General features: G+C 32.3%; 1 protein-coding gene across 1 annotated transcript in view; it reads left to right on the forward strand.

The window, feature by feature from the left end:
• LOC139499550 (serine/threonine-protein phosphatase 6 regulatory ankyrin repeat subunit C-like) overlaps positions 1–24,217 on the forward strand; it is a 37,248-nt gene extending 13,031 nt beyond the window's left edge. Inside the window, exons 3-5 of the mRNA XM_071288273.1 lie at positions 14,144–14,367; positions 16,573–16,765; positions 19,060–24,217. Of these exons, the coding sequence (XP_071144374.1) occupies positions 14,144–14,367; positions 16,573–16,765; positions 19,060–24,095 (5,453 nt within the window). The 3' untranslated portion in view covers positions 24,096–24,217. The remainder of the gene's footprint in view (positions 1–14,143; positions 14,368–16,572; positions 16,766–19,059) is intronic.
• The last annotated feature ends 433 nt before the right edge of the window (positions 24,218–24,650 follow it).

Raw genomic sequence — 24,650 nt, forward strand, 5'->3', positions numbered from 1 at the left:
AACCTTTTAGTTTAAACATATTTTACTTGCAAAAGTAGCAAAAGTGATTGGACACAAGTTATAACAACATTAGAGACGTCCTCTCCCAATATAAATATAAACACAAAGTACATTAGATAATGGCGAAAAAAAACACAACATAGTAGTAATGCATGTAATACATACTTCAAACAAAAATTAGAAATAAAAAGAAAAAAGAAAAAAAAATACAATATAATATAATAAGGAATAGTAATGAAACAACTAGACTGAAGTGAAAGGTTGTAAAGTAGAAATTTAGAATGTTAATTGACTGCTTTAAATCTTTGTGTTATTCTGATATAAGATTGTACGGACTCAAAATGTCTTTGTTTTGCTGAAAAGAAAGGTCACCGTCACCAGCTAAAAGAAGCTCAATGGATATAGCATAACTTTCTAATTTTGAAAACAGTATTTCTCTGGCTTCGTTGTGAAGAGCGCACTGTACAAAATAGTGTATACTATCCTCAACAGGGTGGCCACAGCTGCATGCGGGACTGGGTTTAATATTAACACGATGTAAATCTGAATTTAAAGAACTGCACATATTTCTCAAACGTGTATGAATGATATTAATTTTCTATCCCCACAACTAAAATAGGAAGGTGGCTGTATCAATTTGGACTTCATCTTTCGTTTAAAAATATTTATGTTTTGGACGTACGTATGTCGGGGGGAAGGCTATTCCATTCAAAAGTAGTGGATGGGAAAAAGGATTTTCTAGTTATGTCTAGTCTATAACCGGGTACTACATAATTATTACTGTTTCGCAAATCGTATAGTTAGATACTTGACCAATAAGCGGGGGCATTAAATCACAGAGATAATCAGGGGCAGTCTCATTATGTATAGAATAGAACATATTGAGCATTCTGGATTTTCTTCTGTTCACAAGCAATTGCCAGCCAGTTTCAAAATATATAGCTTCCCGACTAGCAAACACGGGCAACCCAGTTACTAACCTCCCTGCTTCTAACTGAACATGTTCTAAATTGTCGGCTTCTTGTTGAGTACAACCATCCCATAACTCACATGCATATTCCATAACGGGTCTTATAAAAGTTAATATATACGAGCAAGAGAATTTCTATTCAATACATATTTCAATTTTTTAAGAACATTTAATCTCGTGCTTGCACACTTTAAAATATTTTCTATCTGTGTATGGAATTTATCATTGGAATCAAAAGTAATCCCTAAGTGTTTATGACAGGAGACAAATTCTACTAATTGGTTTTGAAATTCTATTTCAATATCATCTGGGGAAGTATGGCAGGAGAATATCATAGCCTTTGTCTTATTAGGGTTAAAGTTAAGAAGCCAATCTTTAGACCATACTGAAATTTGTTCTAAATCGCTGTTAAGACATCCTCTATAGTGTAAGGGTTATTGCTGGAATTAGAAAGAGATGTATCATCAGCAAACAATCGAGTTAGACTTGTCAAATTATCAGCTATGTCATTTACATAAATAAGAAATAGTAGGGGACCTAATAGAGCCTTGCGGAACTCCTGTATTAGTATTATCAAAAGGCTAGGCGAATAGGCATTTGAAACGAAAACGCATTGTTTTCTATTTGAAATATAACTTTCAAACCATTTATACAGATTTCCATCAATACCATACGCTTTTAGTTTTATTAAGAGGCCACTATGCCATACCCTATCAAAAGCTTTCGAGGTATCACATAATATAAGAGATGTTATACAGCGATCATCAAGTGACATGCATATCCTATAATAAATTTCTATTAGCTGGTGAACCTTTTGATATATACATGTACCTGTTAAAGATACGGAAAATGAAGCAGCTGTCGAGACAGCTATTGTGGTAAGTAGATATTTTGATTTTTTTCAAAGTTTCAATGTTGTGTGCGCGTTTAAGTCCGTTTTTGTTTGTTTTTTTAGGGGGAGGGGGAGGGGGGATTAGCTATATCCCATATCCCAAAAGTGCAATCCTTTCAATTCATTGCTCAAAATGAAAGTCACGTATACCACATTTTCATATGTCATATATATGTTTTGCCTCCAATATCACGTTTATATTAAAATTCTGCGCGAAATGAACAAAAGTTTCCGTCAATAACTTTATAACTGCATTATCGGATTTAACAGTTGATACCTTTATCGGTAGATATGAGTGTTCATATTTCCCTTTTCCTTATAATTCAATAAATATAGCCGTCCATTTTTTCCCCTTTGATTCCCTTTTTTCTATTTTATACTGATATAATATATGATTTTAAAAATTTACTTCAAATGTTTTGATCAAATACCCATGTATTTTAGGACGTTTCTTTAAACAGTGTGTATGGTAAAGGATCTAAAATAGTTACAGTTTATTGTTACTATTGTTTATTGTTACTTTTGTTTATTGTTACTTTTGTTTATAGTTACTTTTGTTTTTTGTTTTTTTTAGCCTTACCTATAGTCTTAATACGAAGCACTTGACGGACTGAAAAAAACACACACAAATATGTATATTGATAAATTACATCAGAAGGCATAACATGTACATCATCACAGTCGGAACTTGTTTAATTACAAAGATTTTTATAGATTTTACAACAAATATTTTGTGCTTCAGAAAAATACATGACAATTAGGTTAGGCTAATTTTTGTTTTCATTTAATAGAAAATAACTTATTTTATGGCAAGTATGCAAATACAAAAATGTTCCTTGTTTAGTACCTTCAATATTTGTCTCTACAATTTCTTCCATGCATATGTATGCATCATACTTTTCATATACCGAGTATTTATGAATTTTTGAATTAGTTTGTTTCTAATATTGCGGAATATGCGTTATTTTATTCTCCACTTTGCAGTCATTCTTTGAATAAGTATTCCTTGTAAGACAATTTAAAGCCACATCAACTTCAATTCTTCATTTTCGGGCTTTTGGCAAAACTATAAGAGAACACAAATCCATGTTTGTCAAAGAACTCCACGTTACTTAATTTCATAATACACAAAAAATCCAAACCTTTCTCTATTCTTATATAGCATTAACTGTTTAAAGGATGTCATATTGTTATAATTCAAAATTAAATTTGTGTTGTTTATAGTTATTTTCTGAGATATCGAAATTTCAGTGACAGTCATGAAGTAGCTAAAATGCCAAAAAAATATGGTATGATTAACAACGAGACAACTTTCCACAAGAGACCAACATGACTCAGATATTAACAAAAATAGGTCACCGTACGGCCTTCAACAATGAGCAAAGACCATACGGCATAGACAGCTATAAAAGGCTCCGAAATGACAATGTAAAACACTTTAGACGAGAAAACTAACGGCATTATTTATTAAAAAAACTTAATTTTATGATAAACTAGTATGTAGATATAGGAAGATGTGGTGTGAGTGCCAATGAGACATGCAACTCTCTATCCAAATAACAATTTATAAAAAGGTAAACCATTATAGGTCAATGTACGGCCTTCAACACGGAGCCTTGGCTCACACCGAACAACAAGCTATAAAGGGCCCCAAAATTACTAGTGTAAAAAAACAATAGCATAACATCACAACATAGAAAAACACACGTTAAAATATCAATTGACAGACTTAACTCAATCAAAAAACATAAATTAATACACATATGTAGCTGTTTTCCTAAGAACTGTTAATAATATATGCATAAAAAGAAATGTCATAAGATGTTGGAACGTTTTGTAAATAATTCATCGACATAACTTCATTATATGCTATTAGATATATGTTTTAAGTGTCAATATCAATAAAACACTTTCCAGTTACGATTATCTTTCCATTTTTAAATACCATAATTACGATTATCTTTTTTTCCGAGTTACGATTATCATCCCGAATTTTTCGACGGCAATTTTCAAACCGCTTAGACTAATCCAGTGCACCTTTACGATTCAAATATGATGTACTGGTATAGATAAACCTTGCAGCTGAGTCACTATTGACAAAAGCATGCTACATTTAAGAAAAATGAGTGTAAAGAGTTTACCTATATCTACCGTCGCCATATTGGGATAATCGTAATTGCAGTTACTATTATCTCTTTAATACCAGTGCTTAATATGATCATTCAACAATGATAGACAAATACAAAATGTGTATATTATATGCTATCACCAGCTAGATTGTCCAGTGCTTCGAACGACACCAGGAACAACATTGTAGTGTCTTGATTAATTTTAATATTTTCCACTTTTTAGACACTTTTCTTTTATTGAAAGGAAGTTATCATGGTGTTTAGTTGCTGTATGACCAATTATTATATTCGCATAATCAGTCTCCTCCTCACAGTTGTTGACGGTTACATGTGTACTATTATTTGTCTGTTTGTCGCTTTCATTTTTAGCCATGACAAGTAGATAATGAAATATCTCAGATGTATATTCTTTTAAGAACAAACATACATCTCATCTTATACAATATATGTATGTACATCTCAATTCGAATTGTCTATGCTTATGTTCCGGACCATATGAGTATTAGGAACATACGGGTATGGTCGCGACCATATGCGTATACTCATATGATCAAACTGTACGCATATGGTCGGACCATATGATAGATATAGGAAGATGTGGTATGAATACCAATGAAACAACTCTCCATCCAAATAACAACTTAAACCATTATAGGTCAAGGTACGACCTTCAACACGGGGCATTGGCTCACACCGAACAACAAGATATAAAGGACCCCCCAAAATAACTAGTTCACATAAAGGCAACAGTAGTATACCGCTGTTCAAAATTCATTAACCGATAGAGAAAAAAAAATCCGGGTTACTAACTAAAACTGAGGGAAACGTATCAAATATAAGACAACTACGACACAACAGAGACACAACACTGAAACCACGGTAGGTATAGTGTCCGGCTAGGATCGTGGTTTTCCGAGTGATTTCATCAGGCTTTTTCGAGTGTGACCACTTTTTTCGAGTGAATATGAACAATAATGTAAACAAACAGAATTCATCTCTACCAAGACCACTGGGGTAAAGCTGATGACCGTAACTGCATTCACGGTCATCCCAAGATGTCGGATGAAAAATTAGGTCAGTTTCTGTATTGTCTGTTAAAGTGTTTCTATATCATTTTCTTGACAAATCATACATTGAAACGATGTAAATTTATAAAAGAATCACTCGGAAATCACTAATTACTTCTGAGAAATGTGCATGAAACGGGAAATTCGATTTGAAAAAATCGCCAAGATGACCGAAAATCACAATCGAGATGACCGTAACAGAATCAGCGATTCATAACAAGGCTGACCGTAACTGCTTTTAAGATGACCGTAATTTGTAAATGATGACCGTAACTTTTAAAGGATGACCCTCAATTCTAAGAAATATTCGTATTTATATAACTATCTTTTTGTATCAAATGATTAATCGTGTTGGTATACACATATTAATATGAGAGTTTTATCATATAGGTAGAAGAAAATAAGACGTGCTTCAAATGCAAAGATTACCATATGTATCTTTTTTACAGTAGAGGGTTTAATTTTTAAAATGAATTTGCCAAAAGACATGCAAATGAACAGGAAGGGAAAACATGCTACAAAAGCGCGATAAAATGACACCTTTCAAGCATAATGAAAAAAATGCGGTGCACAGTTCAACTGCTCGACATAAGATTTTTTTTGTTTCTGGGATTCCTTTTAATGACATATAATAAATACACATTTTTAAAAATGCCAAAAAAATGCATGTACACCCATTGATATTATATCGTCTTTCATTTTGTCGTGCAAATAAAATAACAGAAATATTTTGAAAATATCATTCGAATAAACTAGTAAAGGTGAGCTCCAGCAAAGTAGATCCTTAAAATAGTATTGTACGAAAAGCGTATCACAAGGCGGAACGTTGTCAATTTGTATATACAATGTATACAGAAATGTTATTCATACAGTCAGGATTCTACTTCTTCAAAATTATCTCCCCATTACGCCAGTTCATGCTCACAATCGTAGAAATGGAAACCATTGTAGGGATGACGCTCTGCCAATTTTGCTCTTGAAAACTGATAAATTTATCCACATAGCACCATTACGATCGATCGTTATATGTCAGTTATATTTTAAAAGACAAATGTATATACTAGCTAATGAGCATTAGTTAATGATCTTGTCTGCATTGATTCAACTTAAAAATATTGTCTGTTCGGATGTCAGATGGAATTTTTGAAAATTCTTGAGCATTTAAAAAAATTCTAATTAAATATTTCGTGGAAGGGCAGACTAAACAATTTTAGTGGTTGAAGATTATAAACCCTAGTTATCACACTCAAGAAAATCATTTTTTTTTCGAAGATATCCATTTTCATCATCCAAATTAAAAGACTGTCGTCAAGTACTTTTAGAAAAAAATAGCTATTCATACACACCTACTCTGTTTTTGTGATTCATTAGATAGGTATCTCACTTGACCCATATATTTCATCTTTTCGTACTGTCATTTTTTACGTTATAAAGTCAACCTGTAGCTTTGATATATAATAATGATAGAATCTGAAGCGAGATGCTATATAAAATACTCTTGCTTTGTACGTTTTAAAGACAAAATATACACCCAAACATGCCCTAACATAAAAAGGTGCACTCGATTTTTCTCTTTTCGATACAATCGTTACCTGTTTTGGGGAATTTTTTCTTGATTCACATCATGGAAGGGCAGACACGAAAATTTCTGAACTATAAGATTGATATGTTCTCCGTCCGTGATAAAAAAAAAATCGGAGGTTATGCATTTTCTACATCCAACTTATAGATACTATATATGAAAAAGAAGATGTAGTATTATTGCCAGTGAGACAACTATCCAGAAAAGACCAAAATGACACAAACATTAACAATTATAGGTTACCGTAAGGCCTTCAACAATGAGCAAAGCCCATACCGCATAGTCAGCTATAAAAGGCCCCGATAAGAACCATGTCGTCGACTTGATATCTTATTGTTTTGCATTACTATGTAATAGATACATTGAAAACTTATGCAAATGGTGTTTTTAAAATAAGAAAATTGTCGTTTTATTTGTTTCTATTAACTTTTTAAAATTTTGTTACTATATCAAACATTACAGTTAACATTTATCGCTTTCTCGATACACACACAGCTTCGATTCTTTTGTTCTATTTCAAAAGTGTTTCCGCCTGCATATACCAAGACAAATTAAGATTTTAATCTGCTTCCTCTGGAACCATACACATGGGCTCGATTACCAAATATTCATATGTATTATTAATGTTTTTAATGCTCCATTTATTGGCATTATGTTTTTCTGGTCTGTGCGTACGTTCGTTCGTCCGTTCGTCTGTTTGTTTGTCCAGCTTCAAGTTAAATAAAATTGAAACTTAGTACACATTTTCCGTATAGTATGATCTTTTTAATTCTAATGCCAAATTACAGTTTTATCCCATTTTCATAGTCCACTAAACATAGAAAATGATAGTGTAGATGAGGCATCCGTGTACTAGGGACAAATTCATGTTTCTTCAAATTTTCGTCGTATCGCTGTCAATTTGTGTTAAAATGTTAACGTCAATATCAATAAATATTTCATTGTTTACGAGAAATATGCAATTTACTATCATTGTTATAAATCCTAAATATGGCCAATTATATTATAGTTTAAAAAAAAAAAAAATTTATGAAACATATTTATATCCGCTAACCGAGCCCCTATTGAGATCGACAAACTCAACAAAAAAGCTTTGAATACAATACGGATATTTCTTAGAATTGATGGTCATCCTATAAAAGTTACGGTCGTCCTATATAAATTACAGTCAGTCTTTACAAATTACGGTCATCCTTTACAAGTTACGGTCATCTTTTTACCAATCACGGTCATCCTTGTTTTATGTTACGGTCATCTTGAAAATATTTTGATTATGATTTACGGTCATCTTAACGATTTTTTTCAAATCGAATTTCCCGTTTCATGCACATTTCTCAGAAGTAATTAGTGATTTCCGAGTGATTCTTTTATAAATTTACATCGTTTCAATGTATGATTTGTAAAGAAAATGATATAGAAACACTTAAACAGACAATACAGAAACTGACCTAATTTTTCATCCGACATCTTGGGATGACCGTGAATGCAGTTACGGTCATCAGCTTTACCCCAGTGAAGACGTGATATAGACGCCTTTGTTTAATATACAAAGTTATATCATGTATGATAGTATTTAATATAGAAAGATATTACCAACCCGACATTATTTTTCGTTAAAAAAAGTTAAAATAAGCCTTAAAATGCTTTAATTCCAAAATACAGAATAAAGCCACTTTTATGCACATAACATTGATAATGTTGAAGGAATTGCATACATGGAATCTATATATCCTTAGAAATACAGACACTTTACCAAAATTCTTGTTTTTGCATTGTAAACGAAGATTTGAGACTAAATTAATTTATTTATGTTTGGGTTTTTTCGAGAGCAGTCCGGGCTTTTTCGAGTGTGTCAATTTTTTTTCGAGTGATTATACAAATTGCCTATAGTTTATAAAGCTATTTGTCACTGTATTTACCATTAAAAATAATAAACAAAGTTTCAAATTAATACTTTTCCAGGCATGAATCAATGCATTCGTCAGTTTGATAATAGTGTTCTAACACTTACATGTCATAAACATTCGTTCATTTGTATATATTTTGCTGTTTGTCATATCTTATAACTTTCATGTACAGTACATATTCGTGATGTCAACAATATAATGTACGCATAAATTATTTGGATTGAGACGTACATACAGATATTTGTATTCCTGATGAGCTATTCATTTCATTGTTTATTATGTATAAAATCTAATTCAAATGTTTTTGTCAATTAAAATAAAAAGTCGAGCGGATTAATTGTGTCTGTGTTGGTTTGTTTTGTTTTTTCATTCATGTTTTTTTTTGTGTTGGGGCGGGGGTCAGGCCTCCTCAAGTAGAATGTGTTTTATTACATAGCATTTTTCTGATTCTTCTGAGCTTTCCAGTACTGAGGTTTCTTACTCCGTTTTTTAATAAACAGCTGCGCCATGGTCGCATGATATACCTGTCACGTTTTCAAAGTTCATATCTCTTATACATGGTTGTGTCTTATTATCTATTTCTTGCATGAATAGAAAATTCTCGTATCATCACTACACAGATAATGATATGAAAATACGAAAATCTGCGTTAATTTGATCTGCTGGTGTCACACCACCAATTATTCCCTCCAATGTAGAACGTATGTAAAAGTAGCCCTACTCTGACACAAAATAGTGCTTTCGATGTCCTTGTTTACTTAAACTAACCAACAAATTTTCACAAAACAAACTTTTGGTGAAAGAGAAATATATCAAGACCATTTAGGGTCAAAATTTATTTGTCTATGAGTTAGAATTAATATTGAGGATTTTATTTGTCTATGAGTTAGAATTAAAATTGAGGATTATTGCAATCCACGGTATACTAATTAAAGATTTCGAGAAAACCAGGGGTTATTTTTGGAGTACCTCTTTTCGTAGGTCAGTTTTTGTTTGTTAGAAGGCTTTAAGGGAATTGGCATGTAGAAAGATGATACATGTACATATCAGGATATACCTGGTTTCTAGGAAATTAAACTTAAGATATTTAGAAAGCTGTGAAAATTGCAAAATTTGGAAGAACAGATCAGGAATTTTTATTGTTGGTCTGACACCTTACTCATCATCATACGACGATATTACGGCATTTTCACTGGCTATTCGTTAGGTCATTGGTGACATGTCGTGTGCAAAAATGCTAGAACAACCATTATCGGAATTTTTAGTTTAACGCAATGAGATAGTTTGCCGTCAATCTAATTAAAATACTGATCTCTGAATACGTTCTACTACATATGTAGTAGTTCTACTACATATGTAGTAGAACATAATCAGAGATCAGCATTTTCTGAATACGTTCTACTACATATGTAGTAGTTCTACTACATATGTAGTAGAACATAATCAGAGATCAGCATTTTAATTAGACTGGTTGGCCGTATTAAGACAACCAGGTTTGATAACTTGTAAGAATGGGATATCGCTTGATATCAACTCTCGTTATTTAATTCAAATTGTAATAATAAGCTCGCCAAAGGCTCGTTTATTATTATATTATAATTGAATAACTTGAGTTGATAAAAAGCGATATCTATTCTCACTCATTATGACACGTATAAATAATTTCTCAATGTCAAAAACTTAACTTTTACAAAAATCTTCTCGTCTGAAACTACTTGACCAAGTTCATAATATATAGAGATAACTGTAAACAGCATGAATGTTCAGTAAAATAAGATCTACAAACAAATCACCATCACCAAAACAGATAATTTTGCCATGAATTCTATTATTGTCGTTAATGTTGAAGTGTGCCCTTAGTTTGACATGCAATGCAGCAAATAGACTAAGGTGAGTGACACAGGCTCTTAAGAAACTCTATAATGTTTTTAAATAAAATCCGATAACTTGGAAACGTAAAGTCAATAATTTGTAAAATTTCGAGAGAGATGATACCCCAAAAGACAATTCATCGAAGTTTCATGTAAATTGGTTACAGCGTTTTTGAGTTTTTGTCCGACGATGGACGAATGGACAACGGGGTACCATAATATGTCCCGTATAAAAACTCCATGGTTACCACGAAATTTTTATCTACTTTGACAACAAAAGTACCAAAGGGCAAAGGGATTAATATAAGTTGCAATAACCTGTTTCCCAATCAACTATTAATAAATATGTTTAAACTAACAAAAGTACCATGAAATGAAGTTAAAAAGATTATGATTCTCCTTGATAAACGAGATGAACCGACACTAGATAATCAGTTTCGGATAAGTGTATTATATTATTATTATTGAACAATGTATTTAAATGTAAAAAAAGTATATAATTAATTTGTCTTATACTTTTACTGAACATTGTATTGAGTTATACTATTCTAATATGAAATTTAAGCTAATGATACATATCTATATGAAACCCTGTTCTTATAGATAATAACAATTTCAGGGTACCTTACGGTTAAAGCTGTAGCAGTTAGGTCATTGTTAAGAGCTTTAGTGCAATGAATTTATATTCAAGTGTTAAAAAAAAGATTCTCCTGCACTTTGTTCTAAATACCTTTTATAAAAGATCTAATAATTTCTAATTTAATACTGGAAAGTATGGTAGAACGATTTCCGAACAGAAAACTTGCATTAAATTTAAAAAGGTGAGTTTTGATCAATGTAGTATTATGTTTGTATGATTTATTGAGAACAAATAATATTTTCATTCATTTGATTACAGGTATAAACTAGAAAAGTATTTTTTTCAAAGTCTAGAAAACCTTTTTTCTTATTCAAATTTTCTGTAAAAAACCCGGGTCATTTGTCTAAAAACCCGGACGATTTCACAGTTGTTCTCGAAAAAAACCGGACAATAATAAACACTTAACTTTTGTTTAAATACAAGGTAATTGTGCATCTTTGTTGATCGAAACATGCAAATTATTCAATATAAGATGGGTATTAAGGTTAAAAAACTATTATAATTACGAAATAGCAGTTAATTGAACTTATCGCATGTGTTATCACGTGAAAAAACCCGAACTACACTCGAAAAATTTGGACCGGATCACTCGAAAAACCTCGATTCTAGCCGGACACTATACCTACCGTGGAAACGTACTATAATGTAACAATGGCCATATTCCTGACTTGGTACAGGGCATTTTAAACGAAAGATATATTTATGTTACTTGGAGAAAAAAGTAATAAAGTGGCGAAAATATATTGTTTTTGGCGAAAGAGGTGGCGACAAAAATAATTACTCAAGGGGAATTCCCAATTTGGGACTATATAGGTAAACATTTAAACGATTCAATAATACAGTAAACTTATCTATAACAATGACGGTTACATTAAATGTATTAGTTTTATAGTTCAAAGGCTATCCAAAACAGCACAAGATACAAGTTGAAACCCATTGTCTTTCAGTTAATTGTCTTAATCTGGGTGTATCTGTTTTCTATCCGTCTCTAGTATCAATTATTAGACTCTTTATCATATCGACTTTTTTTGTCAGTTAGTAAAACAGTTGAACTCTTGTTTAACAGTTTATTAAGAAATTTTTGAAGTTATCTTCCAAGTCGACATTTTGCTGTTCAGTAATAGTTATCCAATGAAGTCCAAATACTTATATGGTCCGGAACACTCACATAAGATTGTTGACATCACGGATACATACTGTACATGCAATTTATAAGATGTGAGAAAAAGTATATATACAAATGAACGATACTTGTTTCATGATAAAATGCAAGTGTTGATACACCATGTGCTTGAAAGTATTTAATTTGAGCCTTTAATTTATAGTTTTTAAACGTAAACACATAACAGTTAGCTATAAGAAATGTGTTTAATCACTCGATAAAAAAGGGCACACTCGAAAAAGCCCGGACTGCCCTAAAAAAAGCCCGGACATGAAATACTGAATTAAGTCTCAAAATGTCGTTTGCAATGCAATAACAATAGTTTTTGTAAAGTGTCTGTATGTCTAAGGATGTATAGATTCCTTGTATGCATTTCCGTCGACATTTGCATTGGTATGTGTAAGAAACTGGCTTAATTCGGTATTTTGGAATAACAACATTTTAAAGCTTTATATCTCAAATACTAACATATCAAGTATAACCTTGTATATCAAACTCAAGCTTCTATATCAAGTCTTGTTAGAAAAGAAGTCTGTTTGTTTACATTTGTGATCATATTCACTCGAAAAAAGTGGTCACACTCGAAAAAGCCCCATAAAATCACTCGAAAAACCACGATCCCAGCCGGATATTATACCTACCGTGATTTAGAAGATTGAGGCGTGTTGATACCCTTGAAACGAGTTTGGTATTGAGAATTGTTCCATATCTGAGTTTCATTTTTCAATGTTTGTTATGCATATTTTGTTTTGTGATATCCGTTTAACGTGGCTCGTTACTTATTCATCCCGTCAATGTGTTTGTATTGTCTTTCATTTTTTGGTGGTGTGTTTTGTATATGCGACTTTTTGTATCCCTTATAACGTGACTCTGTTCTTTAAAAGATCCCGTCAGTATGATATTGTTCTATTTCATGTCATTATGATATATTTCTATTATGAATTACAAAATACGTTGAACCACAAACGTGAAAAACATTCAATCACCTAGAGGAATTAACTATTTGTGGATTCTTATAAGTTCTATATAACTTTTGGACTATTTAAATCTCTGTCTATTTCTGAAATTTATTCTTACATACTTTTGATTTTTTTAACCCTGCATGCTACCCTGCATGCTAGCATTGCCTATGTGAAATTTTGAAATTGTTTGTATGTACATTGAACGACAAATATATGTGACGTATAAAAAAAACATCTGTCGTCAGACACGCAAATCAATGAATGTGTTTGCAGATAGATGTTTCTGTGTTCTGTTAAATTGTCCCTTTTGTAATTGTTACAAGATGATGACTGCTGTACCCATATTTTGACTATTTTATTCATTGTGTCTGTTTAGTTAACGCATCATTGTAAATATAACGGAATTTGATGAGACTGTCGTCAAAGTGAGAGGGTTAGCGCTATAAAACCAGGTTTAATCCACCATTTTCTACATTTGAAAATGCCTGTACCAAGTCAGAAATATGACAGTTTTTGTCCATTCGTTTTTGATGCGTTTTGTTATTTGATTTTGCCATGTGATTATGGACTTTCCGAATTGATTTTCCTTTAAGTTCAGTATATTTGTGATTTTACTTTTTCCAAAACAACAATGGGACATTTACAGTGGTATCATATCCATATCTGATACGATGACGTATATAAACGTATCGAGGGGTTATTGCTTAAAATTGATTATTTGTGTGTTTAGATAGTACATGTTTATATGTTTTTTGTTATGTTTGATGTCTTTCGGTCATTAAAAACCAGAGGACACAAATAAAAGACAGGGTAATTCAGAGTCATCTGACATAATAATAAGAATGGGGCTGAATAGTGATGTATGAGTTTTAGATACATACTTCTATATAGGTATGAACTCGATCGGATTTCACTCAATTATCATGTAATACTATATTACTATTATCATATTTTTGTTTAGGCTCGTCAGGAGTATCATCAGACAAGTTTGATATATCATTGATGGTATGTTTACTGAGAAATTTCACAGACCTTGACATCCAAGATAGACTTCCACTGGAAACGATTCATACTACAGCTGCAGATATTTCCAGGATAAAATTTTACAGGAACTACATTGTTCATTCAGACAGCGGGGAAGTTTCTGAAAACACTTTTTCAGAAATATGGAACTGTGTAGTCGAGGTATTTTTTACTTAAACGTAGCTGGTATGGATAGAAAGTTGCTTATTGAAAAAGTACACCTAGTAAAAATTAGATTATTAGAGTATCACACTCGACGACAGCAGAAAATTATATAGAATAGCATCTTCAATAGATAAAGTAATGTAGCTGGTATGGATAGAAAGTTGATTATTCAAATCACCAAGAACAAAAGTAAGGAAAGATTGAACATAAACAAGTGAAAGGATCTATATGAAAGTCACTGATCAAATCCTGCCTTTAAAATAACGTTTATAACATTATTGATAACAAAATTACATCAACAACAACATTTTATACCAATTGAGAATCCTAAACTTGCTTCAGCAATATTTATTTAAACAAATCAGTGACCCTAGATATGTCTCTTCGCTAACTATTTATACCATTCAGAGATCATAAACGTACATCCGTAAAAAATGTTTATACCATAAACTAAACTCCCATTAACTTTTAATGGATCGATTGCTGTCGGCTCTTTGGATTTATAGACTATGAAATATACAATCGAAAGACTTAACTTTACACAACTATACTCGGTTTTGGTCTAAATCTTATATTACTTAACAAGAGTGATTTGTATTGATAATCTTAGTATGGTCTGAATTTGGTCCTGACAAATACTCGACCAGTCCCGACATGCTTCACTTCTTAACCGGTTTCGACCTGTCAATACCAGCCTTGAACTTTAAAGTCAGTCTCGACTGGTCTGAATCAGCTCATCTATTTCAATTATATATTTTATTATTGATCTTACAAAATTCAAAGTTGTTTGGTGGTTTTATATTAATTAGTATTGTAATTTTCATTGTTATTAATAAATGTTATATCAGCATTACAAACCTAATCTTGAATTATATCCTCTTTTTAGGAAATTTTTAGAAATTTTTAAAAATGTGACGTCATTTTGTGCATTTATCGATTTTGCTAACGCGGCTGTGAATTTCTATCGACTGGTTTTGGTTGTTTTATCTATTTGTTTTTATTCTGTAGTTGTTCACCGGTTTTATCATGTATATCTTTTATATAGTCATTTTATAAAAAAAAATATATTTGCAAAAGTATGAATTATTCTAAATAATAAGGATGTTCTTTTCCCAGGCAGAGAAACTTAGCCGTATTAGGCACAATTTTTTGGAATTTTTGGTCCTTAATGCTTTTCAACTTTGCACTTGTTTTGGCTTTTGAATTTTTTTTTATCAGAGCGTCACTGGATAGTCTTGTATGGACGAAACGCGCGTCTGATTTAAAACCTGGCACGTTTTGTTAGCTATTATTCGGGTAATTCGCTGTCCTTAATGTTCTCCCATGTTATACTTAACACTGCCATAAAAGCGGGAAAATTGGCATGCTACAAAACCAGAGTCAACCCACTATATTTTTTATTCAAATGTCCTGTACAAAGGAAATGACCATTGTTATATTATAGTTCGTTTCTGTGTATGTTATCTTCGAAATAACTTGGAATTTTGTTACATCAATATATAATTGAGACAAATGTTCTGAAACTGCATTTTTCAATTTTAGCGATGTCTTTGTCAGTTTATTTTTGTTTGAATGTCCCTATGATATCTTTCGCCATTCTTTTTCAGACCAGTCAAGACTTAATTTAAAGTTCAAAATGTTTTAGACGGGTCGTGACTGGTCACGACAGGTTTGAGACTGGTCGAGACTGGTCGAGCATTGGTCGAGATGGTCGAATATTTGTCAAATTCCATATTCAGACCAGTTACTTTTACATATTGTGACTTGGATGGAGAGTTGTCTCATTTGCAATAATACCACATCTTCATATCAAGTCAAGTAAAACTTGTGCTTGACCCTACTGGTCGTCACAACATGTAGTCGTTTCGGACTATGAATGTAAATAAACTTATCATTGATGCCAGGATTAAAATTTTGTATTTACGCCAGACGAGCGTTCTGTCTAAACAAAACTCATCAGTGACGTTCGAATCAAAAATATTTATTAAAAAAGCCAAAAAGTGTAAGATGATGAAGCATTGAGGATCAAAAAATCCTAAAGGTTTGCCGAATACAGCTAAGGTTATCTATTCCTGAGATAAAAAAGTATTAAAAAAATCAAGTTTTGTAACAGATAATTCATCTCAACTTTTTGTAGTGCTTGCTTAATTATGTAATTGTTGTTTAGTATTAAGTATATTCTGCAGTTGTGTTGTCTTACAGGCCATACTTAGACTAGGGCCGGATTTAAAGTCAGAGATTGATGCAATGATGAGCTCACCTTTAACTAATGATATAATAGATTTGATAAAAGATTTGATACGACTTGAGAAACAGATGGAAAATACCAATCAGCATCTGCGTACCGTCAGCCAGAAACTAGAGACATTAGAAATAGAAAATAATAATATAAAAGGTATTTCAGATTTATTGTAGAATAGAACAATTTGTTGCCCAAAAGCGTTAGTCTGCACTTTAACATGATTACACAATTTCGTCATGGTTTTTACAAATTAAACAATAACTTTCTATTCCTTTATGGGAAATCTAATATTTAATGTAAACATAAACAAGTCTTATATCTCATTTATACGTCACGGGTTGTATAAAAATCAAGATAAATTTGATACAGTGTGTAATTGTCAAATCACCCAATTGATTGGGTAGCCATACCCGATATGAGTTATATTGACCCGATAAATTCCCGTATTATGACAATTTTACTCTGCGTGACTGATATTACATAAAAAAAAATAAAAATTAAAAAATTAAAAAAGATTAACCAACTAAAAAACAACAACAAACAGCAAAAGCATACCAATATCACAAATAAAATTCGCCACAAATCAAGAGACAAGGAAACACTTGAAACACGGGCGAGGATAGGAAAACAAGGAACGAAATCAAACACGAAACATAAACACTCAAAACACCAAATCACATTCATTAGACCGGGGTTATTCGCTAGTATTCTTATATTATCCAAAAAGATGATTACAGTTACCTATTTGCAGGGATTCCCATTACCGTATACTCGAATTCTGAAATATAATTTAATTTAATTATGGAGTATGTTTCTTGAAAACTGGCATTTTCTTTTTCTTCTATATTACAAACCGTCAACGTAATCGACGACATGGACATTATAGCCTTCTCTTTCTCCCTTAAAATTACGTAATATCAAGATCTGCAATAAATTGAATAAAACAAAAAACTGCCATAGATTTGTTTGGCGTTTGTGAAATAAAAATGTTGCATAGATCTGGAACCCATCATAGATTTGAATCAAACAGCATGTACATATATATGTGTAGACTATACTAGATCATTTTTTAGTAATAACAAACAAAAAACTATGTTAATTGGACCATTTTTGATACGATAACTACCTTGAAATTTTACTAGATAACGTTTTTGTTTGCTCCGTTTATCGTCAAATTTTCGGAATGGGAACTAACTGTGCACTTCTTAATGCGAACCTGTTTCTATATTCCCATGAGTTATAGTTTATATCTAGAATATGCAAAGACGTATTAAAACAACATCATGAACATCTCCTACAAAATTTAATAACACTTTTAGGTATTTGGATAATGTATTTGCTCTTAATAATGACGACTTCAGTATGAACACAGCTCCTTCCTAAATCTTCATATTAATATCTTCAAACGGAAGCTAAAGTACCAAAATTTAAGATAAAAAGGATGAATCTCATTAACTATTGTTTATTATCTTCTTTTTTAAATGGTGACGTTTCCTTGTCACAATCTTATGGTGTCTATATTTTTCAATCTTTTCGATTCACTCGTGTTTGTTACAACGTATTTTATTTTAATGAAAGACAAATCTCTGTATTACTGAAAAAGTATTACACTGGAGTTTTCGGTATCACAAAATACTAAAGTGTGTCATCAGGACAAGGTCATTATTCGTAAATACAATTCAACTCGCAGACATCATTTACGTTCAGGTATTTCACATCATTTTTTTATGGTAATATTCTATACAAAGCACAAAAATGTCGGCATTCACCTGAATAGTTAACCAATCTTTAGACAGACTTATTCAGAAAGGATATAGTTACGATACTGTTGACTTGCTTGCTTTGTTTATAGAAATTTTGCTCAAGCATTGTAATTAAAATTGACATCTGCAAACAAATTGGCAGAGTTTAACCTGTATATAGTTAAATTTAATTATTGGATAATGTCCAATCAAATTTAAATATAATGTTTACACGTTTAATTGTGTTGGCTACATGTATAGAAAAGAGTTGAGATCTGACATGAGATGTTAAATTCTGCAGCATTCTTGCGCCTGTTTCAAATCAGGAGGCGCTGGACTTTGTCAGTCTTGTATGTTTTGTTAATTTTAGTTCTTTTATATGTTCTTGATTCTATTGTGACATCGGTTTGTACTGAACTTGGGGGGAGGGGGGCTAGCTAAAGTCCTCCTCCGCGTGCGGGACTTCCTCGCTGTGTTGAAGACCCAGTGGTGGCCATCTGTTGTCAACATTAGTTAATGACAGATACTTAGATCTTATCCTTTTCTCTCCACAAACAATTTTTTCTATGCTATTGTTTACGAGTACAATAAAATAACATGCAGTAAATAGTACATACTTAATCGTAAATGTAACAAAGCTGTTTCAGATTTGCATTTCTAAGGTTAGCCGAAAATACTATATTCTAACAAAAACTATTTTTGCAGAAATATACATTAAAACTTTGAAAGAATGGAAAGAAAAAGACATGAAATACATTTCTACCGCAGCATCTACTTTTATACTACAATCACTAAACCAAAATAGAGGAGTCATTATTACTGGATCTCCGGGTTGTGGGAAATCTTTTGTCGCTCATCATGTAGCATTGACATTTGAAAAGGTGGGATATGAAATAATTCCTTGTGATGGTCCATCAGACATACTTAAACATTTTACGGCAGAGAAGATCCAAGTTTTTGTAATAGATGATATTTGTGGTAAATTTGCTCTTAATCAGCATAAAGCAGATTCCTGGGAACAAAACGACGGTAAATTAAATATGCTATTACGTTCTAGTAATGAGAATGATGATCATGATGACATCTCCAGCAAATTAGTGGCTAAGTTTATAATCACGTGCAGGGGGAATATATTTCGTCACAAGGCATTTCCAAAACTGACATGTTTTTCCCTTGTAGAGTGCAGCTTTAGTACTAAATATAAAATTTCTCCAGATGAAATGAGAAATATTGCACTGTCGTATTTACCTGAGAATACTGTGAACAACATAGAAAACATTTGTCTGTACGATTTCTTTCCTCTTTTATGTGCACTGTATGGCAAAAAAATTAATCAAAATCCAGTTTTTTTTAATCATCCCGTTGAAGTTTTTGAAAAAGAAATTTCAGATATGAAAATCAAATCTGAAACATCTTTTCTCTGTCTTTCTCTCCTAGTTCTGAAGAATAATAAAATTTGTAAAAATGAATTAATTTCCAGTGGTTTAGAACATTTAGTAAAGGTTATATGCAGAGACGCTGAGATTGAATCATATGTATCCATGGTGTCGATACAAAAATGTTTAAAGAGTCTTCAAGGTATCTATATTACGGAATCCGAAAATCTGTATACAGCAATCCATGACAAAATGTTTGACATAATTTCAGCAGCAATTGCACCATCTATATTAAATTGTTTAATCGAGTATGTTGACATTGCTTTCATTGCACATCGCATTCACCTTTCATCGTGTGGTCAAAGGAGTCTGCCATTTGTAGTTTATATCCCACCAGAGTTGGAAGAAAGTTATCTCAAAAGACAATATAATGAGGCTTTGAAAGGAAACAACTGGGAAGTCTTTGGAAGCATACAGACAGAGAACCAGATATATAGAAAATTACTGCTTTCCTTTCTCAAAAAACAAGACACATGTCAGGAAACTATTTACGTTGCTGACAAGGATGGCGCCACACCGTTCTTTGTGTCATCGTATTTAGGATACGTCGATTTTGTAGAATATTTCAAGGTAAAAAGTCCTGGTCACATAGATGGGAAAGACACGAAAGGTAGATCGTCCTTCTTTGTTGCGTGTGAAAACGGTCACATTTTAGTTGTTAAATATCTCATGAATTATCTTCATGACATTAATGCTGAAAACTCTGAGAAAACAACTGCATTATCTGCAACCTGTCTCAATGGTCACACTGAAGTGGCTCAATTGTTGTTAGAAAACAAGGCAGAAACAAACAAAACTAATAATTCAAACCAGAGTACTTTACATTTTGCTTGTTCAAATGGTAATGTAAAATTGGTACAGCTGTTACTAAATGGTGGATTCCATGTCGATATAACAATAAAAGATTACTTAAGAAACACTGCTTTACATATAGCCTGTGAAAAAGGGCATCCCGACATTGTTAAGACATTGGTTCAGTTTGGAATGGATGTCAATCAGAAAGAAAAACACGGTAAAACACCACTGTATATTGCTTGCAGAAATGGTTATTTTGAAACAGTAAAGTACATTATAGATTGCATTTATTTGAAACAAAACAAAAGAACAGTTGCTGATGAGTTGAAGAATTTACATACACTTAAAAGTGGAATGACACTTCTGCATTCAGCTTGTAATAATGGACATACCGAAGTAGCGAAATTATTGATTGATGTTGGTATGACTGTAAATGACTTTACAACTCAAGGTTTTACACCCCTATATCTAGCCTGTAAAAAGGGACATACTGTCACAGTGAAACTTTTACTTGATTTAAGATACCAAACATTGAATATGTGTGTAGACACGAAGACAAAATTTGATAATGAATGGACAGTTTTACATGTAGCTTGTTATTCTGGACATACAGAAGTAGTAAAATTATTGATTGACGTCGGTATGAATGTAAATGACAAATCGAAGGACGGTTCTACGCCACTATTTCTAGCTTGTCAATATGGTCATTATGAAACAGTTAAACTATTTCTTGATTTGAATAGCAACAGATTAAATAGCTGTGTAGATACAAACATAAAAGATGAAACTGGATGGTCAGTTTTACATGTAGCTTGTTCGGAGGGACATTTGGAAATAGTAAAGTTATTGATCAAAACCGGTATGAATATTAATGACACATCGACTGACCGTTGCACGCCACTACAATTAGCTTGTCTGGAAGGTAATTATGCAACAGTGAAATTATTACTCGATTTAAATGGTCAAACATTAAAAAGTTGTGTAAATATAACCCTAAAAGATGAAGATGGATGGTCAGTTTTACATGCAGCTTGTTATTCTGGATGTACAGATGTAGTAAGATTATTGATCGATGTCGGTGTGAGTGTAAATGACAAATCGAAGAACGGTTCTACGCCACTATTTCTAGCTTGTCGAAATGGTCATTATGAAACAGTTAAATTATTTCTTGATTTGAATAGCAACAGATTAAATAGCTGTGTAGATACAAACATAAAAGATGAAAATGGATGGTCAGTTTTACATGTAGCTTGTTCGGAGGGACATTCGGAAATAGTAAAGTTATTGATCAAAACCGGTATGAATATTAATGACACATCGACTCTCGATTACACGCCACTACAATTAGCTTGTCTGGAAGGTCATTATGCAACAGTGAAATTATTACTCGATTTAAATGCTCAAACATTAAAAAGTTGTGTAAATATAACCCTAAAAGATGAAGATGGGTGGTCAGTTTTACATGCAGCTTGTTATTCTGGATGTACAGATGTAGTAAGATTATTGATCGATGTCGGTGTGAATGTAAATGACAAATCGAAGAACGGTTCTACGCCACTATATCTAGCTTGTCAATATGGGCATTACGAAACAGTGAAATTATTTCTTAATTTGAATGACCACAGATTAAATAGCTGTGTAGATATAAACATAAAAGATGAAAATGAATTGTCAGTTTTACATGTAGCTTGTTGCTGGGGACATTTAGAAATTGTAAAGTTATTAATCGATAACGGTATGAATATAAATGACAAATCGACCAGAGGCTCTACGCCACTATATTTAGCGTGTCGGCAAGGCCAATACGACATTGTGAAATTATTACTTGATTTAAATGGTCAAAAAATTAATAGTCGTGTAGATATGACACTGAGAAATAAATATGGCTGGTCTGTTTTACATTCAGCTTGTAATAATGGACATACCGAAGTAGCGAAATTATTGATTGATGTTGGTATGACTGTAAATGACTTTACAACTCAAGGTTTTACACCCCTATATCTAGCCTGTAAAAAGGGACATACTGTCACAGTGAAACTTTTACTTGATTTAAGATACCAAACATTGAATATGTGTGTAGACACGAAGACAAAACTTGATAATGGATGGACAGTTTTACATGTAGCTTGTTATTCTGGACATACAGAAGTAGTAAAATTATTGATTGACGTCGGTATGAATGTAAATGACAAATCGAAGGACGGTTCTACGCCACTATTTCTAGCTTGTCAATATGGTCATTATGAAACAGTTAAACTATTTCTTGATTTGAATAGCAACAGATTAAATAGCTGTGTAGATACAAACATAAAAGATGAAAATGGATGGTCAGTTTTACATGTAGCTTGTTGGGAGGGACATTCGGAAATAGTAAAGTTATTGATCAAAACCGGTATGAATATAAATGACAAATCGACCAAAGGCTCTACGCCACTATATTTAGCGTGTCGGCGAGGCCAATACGACATTGTGAAATTATTACTCGATTTAAATGGTCAAATAATGAATAGTCGTGTAGATATGACACTGAGAAGTGAAAATGGCTGGTCTGTTTTACATTCAGCTTGTAATAATGGACATACCGAAGTAGCGAAATTATTGATTGATGTTGGTATGACTGTAAATGACTTTACAACTCAAGGTTTTACACCCCTATATCTAGCCTGTAAAAAGGGACATACTGTCACAGTGAAATTTTTACTTGATTTAAGATACCAAACATTGAATATGTGTGTAGACACGAAGACAAAACTTGGTAATGGATGGACAGTTTTACATGTAGCTTGTTCGGAGGGACATTCGGAAATAGTAAAGCTATTGATCAAAACCGGTATGAATATTAATGACAAATCGACTCTCGGTTACACGCCACTACAATTAGCTTGTCTGGAAGGTCATTATGCAACAGTGAAATTATTACTCGATTTAAATGGTCAAACATTAAAAACTTGTGTAAATATAACCCTAAAAGATGAAGATGGATGGTCAGTTTTACACTTAGCTTGTCATTCTGGACATACACATGTAGTACAGTTATTGATCGATGTCGGTATGAATACAAATGACACATCGACTGACGGTTCTTCGCCACTACTTCTAGCTTGTCAGAACGGTCATGACGAAACAGTGAAATACTTACTTGATTTAAATGGCCAAGTATTGAATAGTTGTGTAGATACAACCATAAAAGATGAAGATGAATGGTCAGGTTTACATGTAGCTTGTTCAAACGGATTTACTGAAGTTGTAAAGATATTGATAGATGTTGGTATGAATGTTAACGACACAACAAATAACGGTTGTACACCACTACTTCTAGCTTGTGAAAACGGTCATTTTGACACAGTAAAACATTTACTTGATTTAAATGGCCAACTAAAAAATAGTCGTGTAGATTTAAACATAAGAAATAAAGATGGAAATTCAGCTTTAAACGCAGCTTGTAAGGCAGGACATTCACAAATAGAAAAGTTATTGATCGATTTCGGCACGAATGGAAATGACAGATAACATACCAGTTGTTTATCACTATATCTAGCTTTTCATGAAGGTTATTATAAAAACATGAAATAACTCATTTTTTTATATTATGCTGTATTTGTGTACTATCGTAAATTAATTTTAGATGTTCATTGTTATTCTGTTGTTTACATGTTGACATGTATTCTGATAGTATTTATTCATGCATTATGTTCTCTGTCCTGATAGTTATTGCATTTATTGGTATTTGTACTGTATGTTGTCGTTTGATTTTTTAGCAGTTCAGTGTTTCTGTTGTTATGATTCTTTTGATGCTGATTTGTTTCCTTCAGTTTTAGTTTGCGATCCGGCTTTGTTTCGGTTAAATCAATTGAGGACTGTTTAACAGCGATATATACTATTATTGCCTTTATGTAACAATACTACGACTTCTAAAGATTGATGATCAGATTAACACGCACTATCAAATAAGAGACATACAGAAGATAACTCTGATACTGAAAGTCCGTTTAGAACAACTTTGTACGAAATAAGAGATGATTTCATCGTCAAATTAAAAGCAGCATTCCAGCAGTTTAATATTGG

Source organism: Mytilus edulis, chromosome 12 (assembly GCF_963676685.1).
Source record: "Mytilus edulis chromosome 12, xbMytEdul2.2, whole genome shotgun sequence".
NCBI lineage: Eukaryota > Metazoa > Mollusca > Bivalvia > Mytilida > Mytilidae > Mytilus > Mytilus edulis.